Source organism: Heterodontus francisci, chromosome 4 (assembly GCF_036365525.1).
Source record: "Heterodontus francisci isolate sHetFra1 chromosome 4, sHetFra1.hap1, whole genome shotgun sequence".
Taxonomy (NCBI): domain Eukaryota; kingdom Metazoa; phylum Chordata; class Chondrichthyes; order Heterodontiformes; family Heterodontidae; genus Heterodontus; species Heterodontus francisci.
Window position 1 is genome coordinate 190865409 of NC_090374.1, and position 22094 is coordinate 190887502.

At 45.4% G+C, this 22094-nt stretch overlaps 2 protein-coding genes across 2 annotated transcripts in view; one reads left to right on the top strand and one right to left on the bottom strand.

Annotated features, from left to right (window-relative positions):
• Positions 1 to 7272, bottom strand: part of ermp1 (endoplasmic reticulum metallopeptidase 1) — a 98894-nt gene extending 91622 nt beyond the window's left edge. Inside the window, exon 1 of the mRNA XM_068029065.1 lies at positions 6866 to 7272. Within this exon, the coding sequence (XP_067885166.1) occupies positions 6866 to 7182 (317 nt within the window). The 5' untranslated portion in view covers positions 7183 to 7272. The remainder of the gene's footprint in view (positions 1 to 6865) is intronic.
• Positions 6466 to 22094, top strand: part of mlana (melan-A) — a 31082-nt gene continuing 15453 nt past the window's right edge. Inside the window, exon 1 of the mRNA XM_068030707.1 lies at positions 6466 to 6527. The gene's annotated coding sequence lies outside the window, so the exon portion shown is untranslated. The remainder of the gene's footprint in view (positions 6528 to 22094) is intronic.

Below are 22094 nucleotides of genomic sequence, written 5' to 3' on the forward strand. Positions count from 1 at the left end.
TCACACATGGCCATTCTTCATGTTTGAGCCTCAACAAGCAATTCAACCGCTAATGTCATCACAGCAAAATCCAAGCAGGTCTTCAACCCTGTGTCCACACACATACATGATCGCTGGAGGACAATCAAGAGTGGGAAACCTGCTACACCACAAATACAGAGTCACCCAGTTCCTTGGTCTTGGCTAAATTGCTGAGCAGCAACCAAATATTTAAGATAATGATGGAAAACTTGGCACATCAACCACCATTACTCACTCTTGCAGACCTGCTGTTAGTAGCAGGTTAGTAGTTGAAGATTAGGGCTTTAAGATGAGATATTTGGGATGTCCTGTGGACATGAATGACAGAATCACAGAATTGTTACAGCGCAGAAGGAAGCCAGTCACAGCCCATAGTGTCTGCCCCAGCTCTCCACGAGCAATTCACCTACTGCCATTCCCCCGCCTTCTCTCTGTAACCCTTCACATTCTTCCTTTTTAGATAACAGTCTAATTCCCTTTGAATGTCTTGATTGAACCTGCCTCCACCACTCTCAGACATTGCATCCCAGATCCTAAACACTTGCTGCGTGAAGGTTTTCCTCATGTCACTTTGGCTTCTTTTGCCAATCACTTTAAATCTGTGCCCCCTCGTCCTCGATCCATTCATGAACGGGAAAAGTTCTTTGCTATCTACTCTGTCCAGCCCCTCATGATTTTGAATACCTCTATCAAATCTCCTCTCAGCCTTCTCTTCGTCATGGATAGAGTCCCAACTTCTCCAATCTATCTTCATAACTGAAGTTCCTCTTGGAACCATTCTCGTGAATCTTTTCTGCACCCTCTAATGTCTTCAAATCTTTCCGAAAGTGCAGCGTCCAGAACTGGATGCAATACTCGAGCTGAGGCCAAACTAGTGTCTTATACAAGTTTAACATAACATCCTTGCTCTTGTACTCTGTGCCCCTATTAATAAAGCCCAGTATACTGATAAAGGGTCACTGACCTGAAATGTTAACTCTGCTTCTCTCTCCACAGATGCTGCCAGACCTGCTGAGTTTTTCCAGCACTTTCGTTTTTATTCCAGGATACTGTACGCTTTATTAACCGCGCTCTCAACCTGACCTGCCACCTTCAATGACTTATGCACATATACACCTAGGTCCCTCTGCTCCTGCACTGCCTTTAGAATTGTACCCTTTATGTTATATTATCTCGCCATGTTATTCCTACCAAAATGAATGACTTCACACTTCTCTACACTGAACTTCATCTGCCATTTGTCCGCTCATTCCACCAACTTATCTACGTCCTTTTGAAGTTCTACACTATCCCCCTCACAGTTCACAACTGTTCCAAGTTTCGTATGATCCGCAAATTTTGAAATTGTGCCCTGTACACCAAGGTCCAGGTCATTAATATACAACAGGAAAAACAAAGGTCCCAACACTGACCCTGTTTCCTGTCACTCAGCCAATTTCGTATCAATATAGCTGCTGTCCCTTTTATTCCACGAGTTATAACTTTGCTCACAAGTCTGTTGTGCGACACTGTATCAAATGCCTTTTGGAAGCCCATGTACACCAGATCAACTGCATTGCCCTCAACAACCCTCTGTGATACCTCTTCAAAAAAAAAACTCCAGCAAGTTAGTTAAACATGATTTTCCCTTAACAAATCCATATTGACTTTCCTTAATTAACTCACATTTGTCCATGTGACTAGTAATTTGATCCCGAATTATTGTTTCTAGAAGTTTCTCCACCACCAAAGTTAAATTGACTGGCCTGTAGTTTCTGGGCTTATCTTTACATTCTTTTTTAACAAGGGTGTAACATTTGCAATTCTCCAGTCCTCTGGCACCACCCGAGTCTAAGGAAGACTGAGAAAATTATGGCCAGTGGTTCCGCAATTTCGACTCTCACTTCCCTCAGTATCTTTGGATGCATCTCATCCGGCCCTGGTGCTTTATCCACTTTAAGTATAGACAGCCTATCTAATACCTCCTCATCAATTTTAAATCCTTCTCATGAATTAATTACCTCCTCTTTTACTGTGGCCTGGGTAGCATCTTCCTTCTTGGTAAAGACAGATGCAAAGCATTCATTTAATACCTCAGCTATTCCCCTTGCCTCCAAGCGCAAATCCCCCTTTTGGTCCCTAATCGGCCCTACTCCACCTTTTACTATTTATGTGCCTAAAGACGACTTTGGGATTTCCTTTTATGTTAGTTGCCAGTCTCTTTTCATACTCTCTCTCTTTGCTTCTCTTATTTGCCTTTTCACCTCCCCTCTAAACCTTCTCTATTCAGGCTGGTTCTCCATTGCGTTAGCTACCTGACAGCTGTCATAAGCACATTTTTTCTTCATCTCTCTTTTGTCATTCAGGAAGCTCTGGATTTATTTGCCCTACCTTTCCCCTTCAAGGGAATATACCTTGACTGTGCCCAAACTATCTCTTCTTTAAAAGGTAGCCCATTGTTCAGCTACAAAGCAAAGGAATACACGATTAATGGAAAAATCGTGAGAGGTGTAGAGGAAGTGACGGACCTTGGAATGCATATCCACAGATCCCTGAAGGTAGCAGGACAGGTCGATGAGGTGGTTAAGAAGGCATGTGGAATCCTTTCCTTTATTAGCCAAGGTATAGAATACAAGAGCAGGGAGGTTATGCTGGAAATGTAGAAATCATTGGTTAGGCCACAACTTGAGTACTGTGTGCAGTTCTGGTCACCTCATTACAAAAAGGATGTAACTGCACTAGAGAGGGTACAGAAGAGAGTTACAAGGATGTTGCCGGGACTGGAAAAATGCAGCTATGAGGAAAGATTGGCTAGGCTGGGGTTATTCTCCTTGGAGCAGAGGAGGCTGAGGGGAGATTTGATTGAAATGTACAAAATTGTGAGGGGCCCGGATAAAATGGATGTGAAGGGCCTATTTACCTTAGCAGAGAGGTCAGTGACTGGGGTGGGGGGGGGGGTATGGATTTAAAGTGATTGGTAGATAGAGGGGACATGAGGAAAACTTATTTCACCAAGAGGGTGGTGGAGGTCTGGAACTCACTGCCTGAAAAGGTAGTAGAGGCAGAAACCCTCAACTCATTTAAAAGATGTCTGGATACGCATCTGCAGTGCAGTAACCTGCAGGGCTACGGACCGAATGCTGGAAGGTGGGATTAGGCTGGGTGGATTGTTTTTCAGCCACACAGTGCCGTAAACATTCTATGATTCTATGATACTGTTTTTCCTTCCAACCTTTGATTGCAATTTATTTGGCCCAGATCCATTCTTACCCCATTGAAGTTGGCTGTCCCCCATTTAATTATTCTTACTCTAGATTGTTCTTTGTCCTTTTCCATAACCCACCTAAACCTCATGATACAATGATGACTGTCCCCTAAATGTTCTCCTGATATTGGATCCACTTGGCCCACCTCATTCCCAAGAACCACGTCCAGCAGTGCCTCCCCTCTCATTGGACTGGAAACATACTGTAGAAAATCTTCCTGAAACACACTCTCAGACCTCTTGCCCCTCCCTGCCCTTTACACTACTGCTATTCCAGCCTATATTTGGAAATTAAAGTCCCCCATTTTAACCATAATTCTTACATCTCTCCGTAATTTCCTTGCAGATTTGTTCCTCTTCATCCTTTCCACTAGTTGGTGGCCTACAGACTACACCGAGCAATGTAACTGCATCTTTTTCAGTTCAGAGATACAGCACTGAAACAGGCCCTTCGGCCCGAGTCTGTGCCGACCATCAACCACCCATTTACACTAATCCTACACTAATCCCATATTCCTACCACATCCCCACCTGTCCCGATATTTCCCTACCACCTACCTATACTAGGGACAATTTGTAATGGCCAATTTACCTACCAACCTGCAAGTCTTTTGGCTTGTGGGAGGAAACCGGAGCACCCGGAGAAAACCCACGCAGACACAGGGAGAACTTGCAAACTCCACACAGGCAGTGTTCCTTAGCTCTAGTCAAATAGATTCCGTCCTGGACCCCTCAGTGATATCCTCTCTCTCCAGCACTCCTCTGCTTTTTTTCCTTTTCTGTCTTTCTTGAACACTTTGTATCCAGGAATATTTAACACCTAGTCCTGCCTTTCTTTGAGCCAGATCTCTGTTATAGCCACAACATCATATTTCCACATGTCAATCTGAACCTGTAATTCACCAATCTTATCAACAACGCTCCGTGCATTCAGTTACATGCACATTAACCCTGATTTAGACTTTATTACTTTCTCCCTTACCCTGACCCCACCTAATAACTTACTATTGTTTACTCTAGTGTTATCTATCTACGTTGCCCAGTATTCTGTGCATGTTGGTATTCCTCTGATATTTCCTCCTGGTTCCCACACCCCTATCAAGTTAGTGACACTTAATAACTGCAAGTCATTTCTTCGTATTGTAAGAAGCCACAAGAAGGGCACGAGAAAAATCAACAATTTGTGTGACAGAGATTTGATAAGAGTTTTGTTGATGGTAGGGGTGCAAATGGAGGTGGAAGTGGGCTGAGCTTGTGCCTTTAAATCTTGGTGTAAGGCTCAAATGCACAACATTCTGACCTAAGAGCAAACAGTACTAGGCTGGGCTGATAAATCTGACATAAACCAAATGGCAACACAATTCCAAATGGCTTCAGAAGCAGTGCACCACTAATAAAGAACACAGCCAATACAAACTAAGCCTCCTTACTCGACTACAAACTACCATTTAGTCATTGCCTCCCTGTGTAATTACTGTCACTCTTATCTTACATTATAATTAAAGCAAATGGATAGAATCATAGAACGTTTAAGGCAAAGAAAGAGGCCACATGACCCATCGTGTCTGTGCCGGCCAAAAAACGATCCACCCATTCTAATCCCATCTCCAGCATTTGGTCTGTAGCCCTGCAGATTACAGCACTTGAGGTGTACATCCAGACTCCTTTTGAATGAGTTGAGGGTTTCTGCCTCGCTAAGGTAAATAGGCCCTTCACAATTTTGTACATTTCAATCAAATCTCCCCTCAGCCTCCTCTGTTCCAAGGAGAACAACCCCAGCCTTTCCAATCTTTCCTCATAGCTGCATTTTTCCAGTCCTGGCAACATTCTCATAAATGTCCTCTGTACCCTCTCAAGTGCAATTACATCCTTTTTGTAATGAGATGACCAGTACTGCGTACAGGACTCAAGTTGTGGCCTAACTAATGAGTTATACATTTGCAACATAACCTCCCTGCTTACATTCTATACCTCGACTAATAAAGGAAAGGATTCCACATGCCTTCTTAACTATCTTATTGACCTATCCTACTACCTTCAGGGATCTGAGACATTCACTCCAAGGTCTCTCACTTCCTCTACACTTCTCAGTATTTTCCCATTAATTCTGTATTCCTTTGCCTTGTTTGACCTCCCCAAATGCATCACCTCACATTTCTCCGGGTTAAATTCCATTTGCCACCTTTCTGCCCACCTGACCAGACCATCAATATCTTCCTGCAGTCTACAGCTATCTTCCTCGCTATCTACCATATGGCCAATCTCTGCGTCGTCTGCAAACTTCTTGATCATGCCCCCTACATTTACATCCAAATTGTTTATACCACAAAAAGCAGGGGACCCAGTACGGAGCCCTGCGGAACACCACTGGAAACAGTCCTCCAGTCGCAAAAACACCCATCAACAATTAGCCTTTGTTTCCTGCCACTGAGCCAATCTTGTATCCACCTTGCTCCATTTCCCTGGATCCCATGGGATTTTATTTTTCTTAAACCAGTCTGCCATGTGGGACCTTGTCAAAAGCCTTTTAAAATCCATGTAGACCACATCAACTGCACTACCCTCATCTATCTTCCTGGTTACTTATTCAAAAAATTCGATCACGTTGGACAGACAAGATCTTCCCCTAACAAATCCATGCTGACTATCCTTGATTAACCTGTGCCTTTCCAATTGACAGTTTATCCTGTCTCTCAGAATAGATTCCAATAATTTGCACATTACTGAAGTTAGACTGACTGGTCTGTCCCTCGCTCCCTTTCTAAACAGAGGTACAACGTTAGTAGTTCCCTAATCCTCTGGCACCACACCTGTATCCAGTAAGGACTGGAAAATGATGGTCAGATCTTCCACTATTTATTCTCTTGCTTCTTTTAACAGCCTGGGGTGCATTTTATCCGACCCTGGCGATTTATCAACTTTCAAGGATGCTAATCCCATTACTACTTCCTCTCTCCCTATGTTTATCACATCCATGTATTACGCTGAAATAAAACTTCACATTCAAACAGTCTCCACATCGCCGCTCAAATCTTGCTCCATTTGCCTCTGTCTGACTGAAATCAAATGTCAGACGCTAAAAAGTAAGGTGACGTCTATAAATGTTCAACTTAATGTTAAGGTGGCCAAGCTGGACACAGCTTGAGGGGGTGGTTGCTCACCTCTCCTCCATAGTTTTGTCCATGCCCGGGCGGCCCTAGGGAAGGAGCAAGAGGCGTCCACGATCAGAGGGTCAAAGACTGGAGGGCATGCCAGACACCAGGTATAATAATTATTTAATTTTACAATTCTCCTTTGTTTTATAGCTTAGTTCCTTATTAGCTGTAACCCTCTTTCAAAAAAAAAAGGCACCTTTGTTGAATGGCACTGGGGCAATCCAGTGCCTCCTTATGACTTTATTAGAAAGGGCAAACTAATGTTAAGGGAGTGTGTAGAAAGACGATATCACTACAATAAAGTAACAATGGTGCCAATGGTATAACCACAGGAGCAGGCAAGGCTCAATCAATGGGAATTAGAAAGAGAGACGGTTCATTCCCGAGCTATAAACAGCTCCGCCGCCGTGCCCAAGGCTTTCGATCTGATTTAAGTATTTATTACCTGGCTGTGTTTGCATTGAAGCCGTGCCGGTTATCAGTGGGCCCCACCGCCAGCAGCTGCTGCAGCGAGAGCTGAATGAGAGCCCAGAGCAGCAGCAAGTAGGCGGCCGTCACCAGCAAGGCGGCCGCTTCCGGCACCTCCCCGACAGCCCTCACTCCATCCCGGCCTTTCCTCTGCGGCTGCCTCGGCTTGGAGCCGCCATCGCCGTCGTGCCCTCCGGGCGGAGGCTCAACCGCCCGGCTCCCAGCCACGCGGATCCGCACGCCCCGGCTCGAGCCGGGCTCGAGCTCCGGACTCTCCCTAACTACCGCCGCCATTGGAACGCCTGCCCTAGCGACCGCGCGCGACTCCACCCCCACAACTACAGCGGCTTGTCAGCATTCCAGAGCATTCCTTGAACCAGTGCACCCAACCCACCTTTATTCGGTGCACACTAAAATAAAAACAGGATTCTGTTCACTTTTTTTTTAAAAAAAGGTCCTGGGAATGCATAGCAGATTATGCATATATTGTACAAACAATTAAGCAAGGGTCACAGAAGTTAAAAACAAGAAATGCTGGAACCACTCAGCAGGTCTGGCAGCATCTGTGGAAAGAGAAGCAGAGTTAACGTTTCGGGTCAGTGACCCTTCATCGGAACGCCACAGAAGTTACTTCCTAGCATCACGGGCAACTTTGCAGCAAAACCGTTGCTAAATTAAATTTGTGGTTTCAATCGTTTCATGCATGCATTTCAAGCGGAAGGAGTTGCAATGCTGTATTATTTCCTGGGGAAGGGCCAACTTGCAATCTGACATGTGCTCCGTCGCTGGCGGGATGAAATACTCCGATTGAGCGCCAATGGTGTTTGGATGTTTTCACATGTGAGATAGGCAATGCATAAGTCAGCAGCGTGGCCGTTCTCCGGCCAGAAAAATGGGCTGCATTGTCTTATGTGAAGGTGTATCCGTCATGATGTTTTATGTCTGTATATGAAAAAAAAACAAAGTATTCAGTTTGGTTGCATTTTAGTCTGAGTAACATAGTCATGGGTTGAAGACTCACTCCAGGATTTAAACTGGTAATAAAAGCAAAATACTGCGGATACCGGAAATCTGAAATAAAAACAAGAAATGCTGGAACCACTCAGCAGGTCTGGCAGCATCTGTGGAAAGAGAAGCAGAGTTAACGTTTCGGGTCAGTGATTCTTCTTCGGAACACAGAAGGGTCACTGACCCGAAACGTTAACTCTGCTTCTCTTTCCACAGATGCTGCCAGACCTGCTGAGTATTTCCAGCATTTCTTGTTTTTATTTCATGCTCCAATACACAGTATGCTACCCTTCAGCCAGCAGTAAATTAAGACACCTAATGAGAAATTAGTTGAAAATATTCAAATTGGCTGCCATAATGATGAACACTGATTAAGTATCTCAGTGGCACTGAACTGGCAAGGGTGAGGGGGGCAGGCGGGGGTGGTGGGGCAATTTTCAACTGTGATTGTAAGAGGACAGGAAAGTGGTGGAAGAAACCAACGGGAACACAGGATGTTGGCCAGGAGAGCATTGGCCTGAAAGGAAAACAAGAAATGCTGGATTCACTCAGCAGGTCTGGCAGCATCTGTAGAAAGAGAAGCAGAGTTAACGTTTCGGGTCAGTGACCCTTCTTCGGAACTGACAAATATTAGAAAAGTCACAGATTATAAACAAGTGAGGTGGGGGTTGGGCAAGAGATAACAAAGGAGAAGGTGCAGATTGGACCAGGCCACATAGCTGACCAAAAGGTCACAGCAAAGGCAAACAATATGTTAATGGTGTTTTGAAAGACAAAGCATTAGTACAGATTAGGTGTGAATATACTGAATATAGAACATCAGCAAGTGCAAACCTGAAGAAAAACAACCTGAAAAAAACAGTGGGTAAGCAAACTGAACAAACTAAGATGAAATGAAATAAATGCAAAAAATGTAAAAAGGAATGCAAAAAAAAGGAAGAAAAAATAACTAAAAATGAAAGTAAAGTGGGGGGCTGTCATGCTCTGAAATTATTGAACTCAATGTTCAGTCCGGCAGGCTGTAGTGTGCCTAATCGGTAGATGAGATGCTGTTCCTCGAGCTTGCGTTGATGTTCACTGGAACACTGCAGCAATCCCAGGACAGAGATGTGAGCATGAGAGCAGGGGGGAGTGTTGAAATGGCAAGCAACCGGAAGCTCAGGGTCCTGCTTGCGGACTGAGCGGAGATGTTCCGCAAAGCGGTCACCCAGTCTGCGCTTGGTCTCCCCAATGTAGAGGAGACCACACTGTGAGCAGCGAATACAGTATACTACATTGAAAGAAGTACAAGTAAATCGCTGCTTCACCTGAAAGGAGTGTTTGGGGCCTGGGATAGTGAGGAGAGAGGAGGTAAATGGGCAGGTATTACACCTCCTGCGATTGCAAGGGAAGGTGCCCTGGGACGGGGACGAGGTGGTGGGGGTAATGGAGGAGTGGACCAGGGTGTCGCGGAGGGAACGATCCCTTCGGAATGCTGACAGGGGAAGGGAGGGGAAGATGCGACTGGTAGTGGCATCACGCTGGAGGTGGCGAAAATGGCGGAGGATGATCCTTTGGATATGGAGGCTGGTGGGATGAAAAGTGAGGACAAGGGGAACCCTGTCACGGTTCTGGGAGGGAGGGGAAGGGGTGAGGGTAGAGGTGCGGGGAATGGGTCGGACACGGTTGAGGGCCCTGTCAACCACAGTGGGGGGAAATCCTCGGTTGAGGAAAAAGGAGGTCATATCAGAAGCACCGTCATGGAAGGTAGCATCATCAGAGCAGATGCGTCGGAGACGGAGAAACTGGGAGAATGGAATGGAGTCCTTACAGGAGGTAGGGTGTGAAGAAGTGTAGTCGAGGTAGCTGTGGGAGTCAGTGGGCTTATAATGGATATTGGTAGACAACCTATCCCCAGAGATGGAGACAGAGAAGTCGAGGAAGGGAAGGGAAGTGTCAGAGATGGACCATGTAAAGGTGAGAGAAGGGTGGAAATTGGAAGCAAAGTTGATAAAGTTTTCGAGTTCGGGGCGGGAGCAGGAAACGGCACCGATACAGTCATCAATGTACCGGAAAAAGAGTTGGGGGAGGGGGCCTGAGTAGGACTGGAACAAAGAATGCTCGACATATCCCACAAAAAGACAGGCATAACTAGGACCCATGTGGGTACCCATAGCGACACCTTTTACTTGAAGGAAGTGCGTGGAGTTGAAGGAGAAGTTGTTCAATGTGAGAACAAGTTCAGCCAGGCGGAGGAGGGTGGTGGTGGATGGGGACTGGTTGGGCCTCTGTTCCAGGAAGAAGCGGAGAGCCCTCAAACCATCCTGGTGGGGGATGGAGGTGTAGAGCGATTGGACGTCCATAGTGAAGAGGAGGCGGTTGGGACCAGGAAACTGGAAATTGTCAAAATGACGTAGGGCGTCAGAAGAGTCACGGATGTAGGTGGGAAGAGACTGCACCAGCGGAGAAAAGATGGAGTCTAGATAGGAAGAAATAAGTTCAGTTGGGCAGGAGCAGGCTGACACAATGGGTCTGCCGGGACAGTCCCGTTTGTGGATTTTGGGAAGGAGATAGAAGCGGGCTGTCCGGGGTTGCGGGACTATGAGGTTGGAAGCTGTAGAGGGAAGATCTCCAGAGGAGATGAGGTCAGTGACAGTCCTTTGGACGGTGGCTTGATGTTCGGTGGTGGGGTCATGGTCCAGAGGGAGGTAGGAAGAGGTGTCTGTGAGTTGGCGTTGAGCTTCTGCAAGGTAGAGGTCGGTACGCCATACAACAACAGCACCACCCTTGTCTGCAGGTTTGATGACCATGTCGGGGTTAGACCTGAGAGAACGGAGTGCCTCAAGTTCAGAGGGGGACAGGTTAGAGTGAGTGAGGGGGGCAGAGAAATTGAGACGACCAATGTCTCGCCGACAGTTTTCAATGAAGAGATCAAGAGCGGGTAAGAGGCCAGGGTGAGGGGTCCAGGTAGAGGGAGAATACTGGAGGCGGGTGAATGGGTCTGCTGGTCGGGGGGAGGACTCCTGGTCAAAGAAGTGAGCCCGGAGGCGGAGGCGACGGAAGAAGAGCTCAACGTCATGCCGAGCGCGAAATTCATTGACCAGGAGTCCTCCCCCCGACCAGCAGACCCATTCACCCGCCTCCAGTATTCTCCCTCTACCTGGACCCCTCACCCTGGCCTCTTACCCGCTCTTGATCTCTTCATTGAAAACTGTCGGCGAGACATTGGTCGTCTCAATTTCTCTGCCCCCCTCACTCACTCTAACCTGTCCCCCTCTGAACTTGAGGCACTCCGTTCTCTCAGGTCTAACCCCGACATGGTCATCAAACCTGCAGACAAGGGTGGTGCTGTTGTTGTATGGCGTACCGACCTCTACCTTGCAGAAGCTCAACGCCAACTCACAGACACCTCTTCCTACCTCCCTCTGGACCATGACCCCACCACCGAACATCAAGCCACCGTCCAAAGGACTGTCACTGACCTCATCTCCTCTGGAGATCTTCCCTCTACAGCTTCCAACCTCATAGTCCCGCAACCCCGGACAGCCCGCTTCTATCTCCTTCCCAAAATCCACAAACGGGACTGTCCCGGCAGACCCATTGTGTCAGCCTGCTCCTGCCCAACTGAACTTATTTCTTCCTATCTAGACTCCATCTTTTCTCCGCTGGTGCAGTCTCTTCCCACCTACATCCGTGACTCTTCTGACGCCCTACGTCATTTTGACAATTTCCAGTTTCCTGGTCCCAACCGCCTCCTCTTCACTATGGACGTCCAATCGCTCTACACCTCCATCCCCCACCAGGATGGTTTGAGGGCTCTCCGCTTCTTCCTGGAACAGAGGCCCAACCAGTCCCCATCCACCACCACCCTCCTCCGCCTGGCTGAACTTGTTCTCACATTGAACAACTTCTCCTTCAACTCCACGCACTTCCTTCAAGTAAAAGGTGTCGCTATGGGTACCCACATGGGTCCTAGTTATGCCTGTCTTTTTGTGGGATATGTCGAGCATTCTTTGTTCCAGTCCTACTCAGGCCCCCTCCCCCAACTCTTTTTCCGGTACATTGATGACTGTATCGGTGCCGTTTCCTGCTCCCGCCCCGAACTCGAAAACTTTATCAACTTTGCTTCCAATTTCCACCCTTCTCTCACCTTTACATGGTCCATCTCTGACACTTCCCTTCCCTTCCTCGACTTCTCTGTCTCCATCTCTGGGGATAGGTTGTCTACCAATATCCATTATAAGCCCACTGACTCCCACAGCTACCTCGACTACACTTCTTCACACCCTACCTCCTGTAAGGACTCCATTCCATTCTCCCAGTTTCTCCGTCTCCGACGCATCTGCTCTGATGATGCTACCTTCCATGACGGTGCTTCTGATATGACCTCCTTTTTCCTCAACCGAGGATTTCCCCCCACTGTGGTTGACAGGGCCCTCAACCGTGTCCGACCCATTCCCCGCACCTCTACCCTCACCCCTTCCCCTCCCTCCCAGAACCGTGACAGGGTTCCCCTTGTCCTCACTTTTCATCCCACCAGCCTCCATATCCAAAGGATCATCCTCCGCCATTTTCGCCACCTCCAGCGCGATGCCACTACCAGTCGCATCTTCCCCTCCCTTCCCCTGTCAGCATTCCGAAGGGATCGTTCCCTCCGCGACACCCTGGTCCACTCCTCCATTACCCCCACCACCTCGTCCCCGTCCCAGGGCACCTTCCCTTGCAATCGCAGGAGGTGTAATACCTGCCCATTTACCTCCTCTCTCCTCACTATCCCAGGCCCCAAACACTCCTTTCAGGTGAAGCAGCGATTTACTTGTACTTCTTTCAATGTAGTATACTGTATTCGCTGCTCACAGTGTGGTCTCCTCTACATTGGGGAGACCAAACGCAGACTGGGTGACCGCTTTGCGGAACATCTCCGCTCAGTCCGCAAGCAGGACCCTGAGCTTCCGGTTGCTTGCCATTTCAACACTCCCCCCTGCTCTCATGCTCACATCTCTGTCCTGGGATTGCTGCAGTGTTCCAGTGAACATCAACGCAAGCTCGAGGAACAGCATCTCATCTACCGATTAGGCACACTACAGCCTGCCGGACTGAACATTGAGTTCAATAATTTCAGAGCATGACAGCCCCCCACTTTACTTTCATTTTTAGTTATTTTTTCTTCCTTTTTTTTGCATTCCTTTTTACATTTTTTGCATTTATTTCATTTCATCTTAGTTTGTTCAGTTTGCTTACCCACTGTTTTTTTCAGGTTGTTTTTCTTCAGGTTTGCACTTGCTGATGTTCTATATTCAGTATATTCACACCTAATCTGTACTAATGCTTTGTCTTTCAAAACACCATTAACATATTGTTTGCCTTTGCTCTGTGACCTTTTGGTCAGCTATGTGGCCTGGTCCAATCTGCACCTTCTCCTTTGTTATCTCTTGCCCAACCCCCACCTCACTTGTTTATAATCTGTGACTTTTCTAATATTTGTCAGTTCCGAAGAAGGGTCACTGACCCGAAACGTTAACTCTGCTTCTCTTTCTACAGATGCTGCCAGACCTGCTGAGTGAATCCAGCATTTCTTGTTTTTGTTTCAGATTTCCAGCATCCGCAGTATTTTGCTTTTATTGGCCTGAAAGGGTTAGACTTGACTGTTCCAATGACCTTTTGTCCAACCTCAAACGTTAACATTGTTTCTCTCTCCTCAGATGCTGCCTGACCTGCCGAGTATTTCCAGCAGTTTCTGTTTGTATTTCAGATTTCCAGCATCAGCAGTATATTGTTTTTGTATCAGAGGTCGAAGTAGGCTGTCTCGGCGATGGTGCGGATCTGTGGTCAGAATCTCCTCTGAGTCAAACCCAACACCAAGGTTGTAAATGACCTTCCTCAGCTTAAGAGTGTTGCCAGGGATGGAAATGGTGGTCAAGGAACAATTTAGCAGCAGGCACCAAAGACAATGACTCCAGTTTTCTCAATATTTAGTTGGAAGAAATTTATGCTCATCTAGTATTGGATGTCAGACAAGCTATGTGACAAATCAGACAGTGGAGTGATCCAAAGTGGTAGTGCTGAGAAAGAACTGAGTTTCATTGGCCTACATGTAAAACCTGATGTTTTTAGGACGATATCACTGAGGGTAGCATGTAGGTGTGAACTAGAAGGGAGCCAAGGATATACCCTTGGAGGCATTGTAAGCCAATGCATTATTTACCTTAGTTGTATTAATCAGTCTTAATCATGTAAACCGTGATTTTATTTCTTTCATATTAATGAATGTAAACTGGTTGTGGTGGAGTCCTGTCGACAGAAGTTGTCTCATGGTGGTAAGAAGACGTGGAGGCAAAGGACTTCAGGATGAAGGGAGAAGAATTCTGACCAAAGACATCATTCGCTGGAGTTCATATTGGACTTTTTAAAAATAAAAGATAATGTAAGTGAACTAGGACCCCCACTCATACACACATAGATGAATCAGGAAATACTACTGATGTGATAGTTTCAAACAACCTGTCTGCAACCACACTCAGGGACAATGGCCGTTTGAAATATGTGTGAATGGTTTCCTTCTTGCCTCATCATGATGCAGATATCACACCCATGAGTGGTATGCATCTGAGAGCTCCCCCTGCTGAGAGCAGGAATAAGGCACTGAAACCCAGTTGGATGACCCAATTCAAAACATTACCATATATGCCTAGGGCCAGGGTCAGGCAGGTGTATAAAAGCTACAGCCCTCAAGGACATTGTTACTGCAGTCGGTAGAGTGGCCTGGTCAGTCATTCCAAAGTCATGCCTGGAGATCTGTCGAAGGACTGACCACCTGAGATGGACCCTAGCTCACAGGATTCCTAAGCAACCAGTGTCATTGTGAGTAAGGACTATTGCTTAGAGATTTAATAAAGGTGTATCACATTTAGCGAACAAAGTGATTGCTGACAATGCAGCTGGCAGCTTATGTCATCCGACTGCGCCAATCTGCACACATGCGCAGATTGGGCCCCACCCTCTGCACATGCGCTGCGTTCCGCAGTGCCAGGACCGGTTGGCGCATGCGCAGATGACGTCATCGCGTAACGCGGGCAGATGGTGGGGGGGATCCAGGCCGGAAACAGCAGGGGTTGGGGGAGAAGGGCTCTGGGGAGCGGGTAGAGAGCGGGTGCAGGGAGAATGCGGCTGAAGACCTTGCTGGTGGCAGGTGCACTCTCCTCCTTCCCCCCCGCTGCCCGCTCCGACCCCTGCCGCCCGCCTGCTCGCTCACAGCCCTCCACCGCCCCCCCAACTGCTCCCTCCCCTCTCAAGCCCACTCGCTCCCTCCCCACCCCGCTCGCTCCCTCCCCTCCCTTCCCCGGCCCGCTCGCTCGCTCCCTCCCTCCGTCCCTTCCCCGGCCCGTTCGCTCGCTCGCTCCCTCCCTCCCTTCCCCGGCCCGCTCACTCGCTCCCTCCCTAATTGATAAGATGAAGTCAGAGAGAACATTGCAGGAGATGGAATAGAATAGAGAAAGACATGAGTTCAGGGCTAGAACAGTGGGGAACATTTGAGGTAGTTTGTCCGAATGGGCTAGGGGAAGGGAGGGAAGCAGCAGAGGCAGCTGAACGATGGTCTCTATCTTTATGACAAAAAATGTCCATGAGCTCCTGTATTTATTGTCAGAGGTGTGGGTGGAGGAGGCAGGAGAGCTGTTAAAGTCGATAGTGTGTGGTGCAGAGAAGCTGGGGATTATCTTTGCATTCCTGGAGGACCAGTTTTAGCCATGAGAAAGCTTAATCTGAATGCTTAAAGCAGTCTAGCCAGATCTGACAATGGATGATTAAACCAGTTGTTCACCGAAGACATCCAAATCCAAAAGCATCTTGGACTTAAGGGGGCAGAGATGAGGGGTATACCAAGGGAATGATCAGGGTGAGGAAAAGTAATAGTTCCAATGTGCATAAGAGCATTAAAAGTGATGGAGAGTGTATGATTTAATAAATGATTTAGTAGCTGCAGAAATATCATGATGAATTGTAGGCCAAAGACTAGATAGTGGAGAATTTGGAAGTGCAGTGGTAGGTGTCTTGAAGATTTTTTCCCCGGTGTTGGACACAGAAAGGAGTGGGGTTGGGAGGGAGAATGGAAATAAGGGTAGAGTGTGATACAAGGAAATAATCAGAGATTGCCTTATCAGTGATGGTAACTTGGGAGTAGTGAGATGACAAGATTGAGGGGCTGGCTGCAAATGAGGAAGAGAGTTTATTTGTAGAGACAGATTTAGGGAGGAAAGAAGTGCAGTAAACTCAGTAGAGAGAGCAAGAAGAGACCAGGAACAAATATGAGAGGTTAGAGACAGAAGGACAGAAAATGCTGGAAATACTCAGTGGTCTGGCAGCATCTGTATGAAACAGAGTTTCAGGTCCATGACTTTTTGTCAGAACTCTCCACAGAAGCTGTTGGGTATTTATTTCTAGTATTTTCAGTTCTTATTTCGGATTTCCATCATATGCTGTATTTTGCTTTTGTACGGTAAGTTAGAGTTTGTGATGCTTAATTTTGTGTTGGCTTTATTCAGTGGTGCCAGTTGTTTGCTATTTTTACTCCACGAGCATATAACATTTACTGTTAAACTTGCTATTTAGGCTAGTATTTGCAAGAAAAACTGCTAATTTATCACCTGAAAATAAATGAGGGGAGAAACTGTCTTCTGTAGCACCCATTCTTAAAGTGCTACATGGTCTCCTAATGCTCAAATGGAGTCTGAGATACAGATACACACTTCCAACAGGAAGTACACTGGATGTCATCTTTGTGAACCGATTTGTGCGTGTGCACCTGAAGACTGCAATGCAAAAATTGACGCCAATGCTGCTGTTTTTGATTGCTACACAACTTAGCCTCATACAGCTGAAAGTGTTAAATGAAATGAAGACCCCGCACCCACGCAATTTAAAAGGATCATGAAGTACTTACAGGTTTGTTGCTGCGTTAGTTCTTCAGGCTAGTGTGTGTGTTGTCTATTGAGAGTGGTTTAACTGGTGCTGAAGTACTTTCTAGTTGATTTAAAAGCTTGCGTGCAACCAAGTTGCTTCCAGACTCTGAGAATTGAGCATGACTGGAAGAATGAAGAGAGGCCATGCAGAGCAGGTCAAGCTGCAACCTCTTAGGGCAGAGACAACATTGCCTGTGGCTATCAAGGTGACCTTAGCTCTTAAATTTCAGGAGATTCTAGATGGCCTTGGGGCAAACATGAGCAGCTCTGGGCTTAGAAGACACAGCTTCAGACTCCAGCATCTTACCCTGGTCTAGTTGATTGTAAATCAGAAAATAGCTGTCACAGTGATAAATGAAGAGGACAGAAAAATAATTTTACTTGTTGGTTAATATTCTTTACAGTCCTGCCATCACACAATTCTATTTCATGCAGTGAATTGAGAAATAATTGATGCAGTTATTTTGTAAATGTATCCATTGTAATTGTAAAAACTGTACCACATCACATATTGATATTTCTCTCACTACAAAGGTAATCAAGTGAAAATCCAGGCTATCAACCTAAAATTCAAAATACACATAGCACTGTACAAGTAATCCACCCACCTTCCAACACCACACCCCAACCTCCAAGAATCAATTTTATGGTCTAACGGATACAAATTGGATCTTTTTGCAAGGCAGAGCTTCCAATGTGGAGCCTTGCTAGACAGAGTGCGAGTTAGAGTTGAGCTTGTAATGTTATAGCATATCATACAACATTCATCAGAATCTATAGAATATGGGCCATTAACTCAGTACTGAAAAGTTATGAGTTTTATTATTCAAACTTGTGTAAACAGCAACTATTTGTCAATAACTGAATTATGTGTATTTACTAGCAAATTTCCAATGGTCTTGAGGTCTTAGAAAACAAAGAGCTTTTCATTAACCTGAGGTCCTCTCTGTCTATTCCAGTATTTCAAATGTAAGTTAAAAATTCCACTGCCAATTCAAGGAAAAGCAGAGAGTACTCCTAGTGTCTTGGCAAACATTCCACTTTCAGCAACTGTCATCGAAATAGCAACTCATTGCTGTTTGTGAAACATCGCAGCCGCAAAATGGTCATTTCAAAAGTAATTCTGTGTGAAGTACTTTGAAGCGTTTTAAAATCAATTACTTAAGTTGTCTTTTTTTTTTAAAACTCATTAATTTAATTAACTTATTTTGTCCTCTATTATTATCTTGCATTTCCACCTTTTTTGCTTTAATTGATTCTTTATAAATCTGTTTCCTCAAAATAACCATGTTTAACTTATCATTTAAGAAATGTATGTCTCACAATATTCTACAGTTTACAATAAATAATGCTGAGAACCACAAATTCATGAGCCGAGTACAACTGAGCATCACATATCCTACCCTGTCAGGGCAAACTGGAACAGATTGGTGTCAAAATCATAGCAAAGGACCAGAAAAGGCTGTGCAGGCTATCTGACGAGACCCAAAAATGAATACCTCTCAATTGCTCTCTTCCCTCACATATCTATCCCAATTCTGTCAAATGTATCCACACCATCTGCTTCTCTAGGTGATGTGTTACACGTTTACCACCCTGGATGAAGCAGTTAAACCTAAAACACATGGGCACCTTACCTCTGGTAACCCTGTATCCCTTGGTTCCAGTGTTTTTAGAAAGCATGAAAATATGAGAGTTCAATTTACCTGTTCCCTTAAGATTCTTCAATACTTGAATAATATCTCCCTTAAGCTTTCTCTTCTCCAAAGTAAACAATGCCAGGCTCACCGCTCAGATTCCTTGAGCTAAGAATCGACTTGTTCACTTTTTTTCTATGTTATCTTCAGTGCCTGGATATCTTTGCTAATAGTATGGCAACAGGAATTATATAGAGTACTCCAGGGATATGACTGCACCAGTGCCTTGTACAGACTGATTTTCACAGGTCCCATGGCACTAATTCGAAGAAGAGCAGGGGAGTTTCCCCCCCACCACCCCCCCCCCCCCCCCCACACCTCCCCCAGGCCAATATTTATCCCTCAATCAACATCACAAAAACAGATAACCTGGTCGTTATCACATTGTTGTTTGTGGGAGCTTGCTGTACCCAAATTGGCTACCATGTTGCCTACATTATAAGAGTGACTACACTTCAAAATTACTTCATTGGCTGTAATGCTCTTTGGGTTGTCCTGTGGTAATGAAAGGCATTGTATAAATGCAAGTCCTTCTTTTATCTCCTGTGATTCGTGTTCTATCCCAAGATCCAGGACCCCATCCTGACTGCTGGTGCATTGGTAAATTTCAGTGACCTACTCACCAGTATCCAGATCCCTTTCCAGTGCTGGGGTCTCTATCTTTGGGGTAATTAGGTAATATTCACACTATTTTCATTCTCCAGTCCCATTACATTGTATTTGTGAATACCACTTCCAACCTATCCTGCTCCCTTTATTATGGTTCACTTCTCTTTTGTTTGAAGACCTTTACATCCAATTTGGTGTCACCTTCAGTGAGATGGCTTTGTTTCTATCACCAGCAACAAATCATTCATCTTTCCCGTAAATAGCAACGGCTTCATTCACAATTACCCCTTGTTGTTTGGCAAACCAATCTTTAACCTCGCAGAGGATTGTGAGCCCATCACTGAACATCAAATAGTCATTAACAAAAACAATTATTTCCAGCATCCGCAGTATTTTGCTTTTATTTTAGTATTTCCAGCATCCGCAGTATTTTGCTTTTATTTTAGTGTTTAATTCACTGCCACTTCTCTTCCAGGATTTCCAGCATCCGCAGTATTTTGCTTTTATCAAATAGTCATTTTCCAGACTGTTACTGACCTCATCTCCTCTGGAGATCTTCCCTCCATGGCTTCTGACCTCAGTTCCCCAACCCTGCACAGCCCGCTTCTGCCTCTTTCCCATGATCCACAAACACAACTGCCCTGATAGCCCATCGCTTCAGCATGTTCTTGCTCCACGGGACTGATTTCTTCATTTCTTGACTACTTTTTCTCCCATTATTTAGTCTCTTCTGACCTAAATCTGCGACTCTTCCAACGCTCTCCACCACTTTAACAGTTTCCACTTTCCTGGTCCGAACCATTTTACCATGGATGCCCAATCTCCATTCCCTCATATCCTACTTCTTCTTTGAACAGAGGCCCAACCAGTCCCCATACACCATCACCCTCCTCCAATTGGCTGAACTTGTTCTTGCATTGAACAACTTCTCCTTTGATTTCTTTCAAATAAAAGGTGTCGCAATGGGCACCCATATGGGTCCTGGCTGTGCCTACTTTATCGTGGGATATGTGGAACATTCTTTATTCCAATTCTACTCAGGTACCTTCCCTCACCTCTTTCTCCAATGCATCGATGACCGTATTGGTGCCACTTCCTGACTTCATCCTGAACTGTAAAATTTCATCAACTTTGCTTCAGATTTCCATTCCTCCCTGATGTTCACGTGATCCATCTCTGACTCTTACCTTCCCTTCCTCAACTTCTCCATCTCCATTTCTGGGGACAGGCTGTCAACCAACATGTGCTATAAACTCACTGACTCCCACAGCTACCTTGACTAGACTTCCTCCCACTCTATTCCATACTACCAATTCCTCCATCTCTGTAGCATCTGTTCTGATGATGCCACCATCTGCATCTGTGCTCCCGATATGTCTTCCTTTATCCTCAACTGAAATTTGGTTGATAGGGCCTGCAACCATGTCTGTCCCATTTTCTTCCACATTTCTGCCCTCACCTTCCCCTCCCAGACCCATACCAGGGTCCCCCTTGTCCTCACCTTTTACCCCATTAACCTCCACATTTCACGGATCATCCTCTGCTATTGTGTCCACCTCCTTGTCCACCTTTCATAGTCAGTAAGTTACTTTTTAAAGTGCATCCATTGTTTTTTGTGCAGGCAAATGCAGCAACTTATCTGTACACTGCAACAATGAGATGAATGACTACTTAATCAGTTTTAGTGATTTTGGTTGAGGGATGAATGTTGGCCAAGACACAAGTATTGTTGAACACTTCCATACAACATTTCAGTATTACCTGATAGTAGAATGTGATATATATATATATAGTCGCGGAACTGTTTTTTTTTTCCTCCTCTGTTTAAAACAGTGTACCTTTAAGACAGAGAGAGAAGCTTTAGATTCCTGAGAACAGTGTGCCACAGCTGCACCTGTTTCCTAGGCCACAGTGAGAGAGAGAGGTCACATGGTGTACTGTAACTTTTAACAGTGTGTAAAGACTGGCTAAAACTAGTTTGAACTGGGAGACCGGCAAAGCGTGCTTGCATTGAAGGAAGAGACTTCTGTCAGCAGAAATTCTACAATGAGCTACAGGCTGTGTTATTGCCTAAGGAGAAAAAAAACCCTTTGAAGAGAACATTTGAATTGCTGGAGTTGGCAAAATTCCTTTTCTTTACTTCCAATCTTAGAAGACTTTGCTTCAAGATTGGCACTCTCTTGCCTGATTGTGTTTTCTGAAATGTACAGTAAATGTTTCGACTGAAAGACTATCAATTTTAAAATCCAAATATATACTCCGTGTTGAAAGAACCGTGTGACGCCTACTGCAGCCGAAGTGCTTTGAATGCCTATCTATTAAAAGACTGTTTCATCGAATTTGCCTGGAGACTTCGAGTGGTATCTGATTGTTCTAATCTGGACACCTCATCAACCAGGAACATAACTTACAAAGAATTACAACCCAGTTATTCATTTTATTCTTAAGAAACAGCTAATTTTTAAAACACCATTTTTAAAACCAGTTGACTGTTGATTTTTGAATGTATGTGTGTGAATGGGGGAGTTAGAATAAATAAGAAGTTATAGGGTCTTTAGACATAAATTTATCTCACATGTTGATTAGAAGCACAAAAGGTAGTCTTTACAGATCTTCAGAATAGTTTTATCAGCAAGGTGGTGAACAGTACAGTACAATAAAATCAGGAATTTCCTCAGGTAGTTCTTCAAGTTTTGTCCTCCAGGATGCAGATTCAGATGTAATGACTTCCCGCCAATAGTGAGCAATGCAATCATCCCTTTAATGGTTCGGTCTTGTCACCTCTCGAACAACTTCGACCTGGCCTGTGTTAGCACTGATAACTTTTCAATCACCGAAGACAACTGCCATAAGTCATTGACCAATGGTTATCCCTCAGTCCGGCCTGCTTTGCCGGCACCAAACTGTTTCAACCAGCTGCTTTGTAGTCTGATTCTCTAGCAGCCCAGAAACTTGC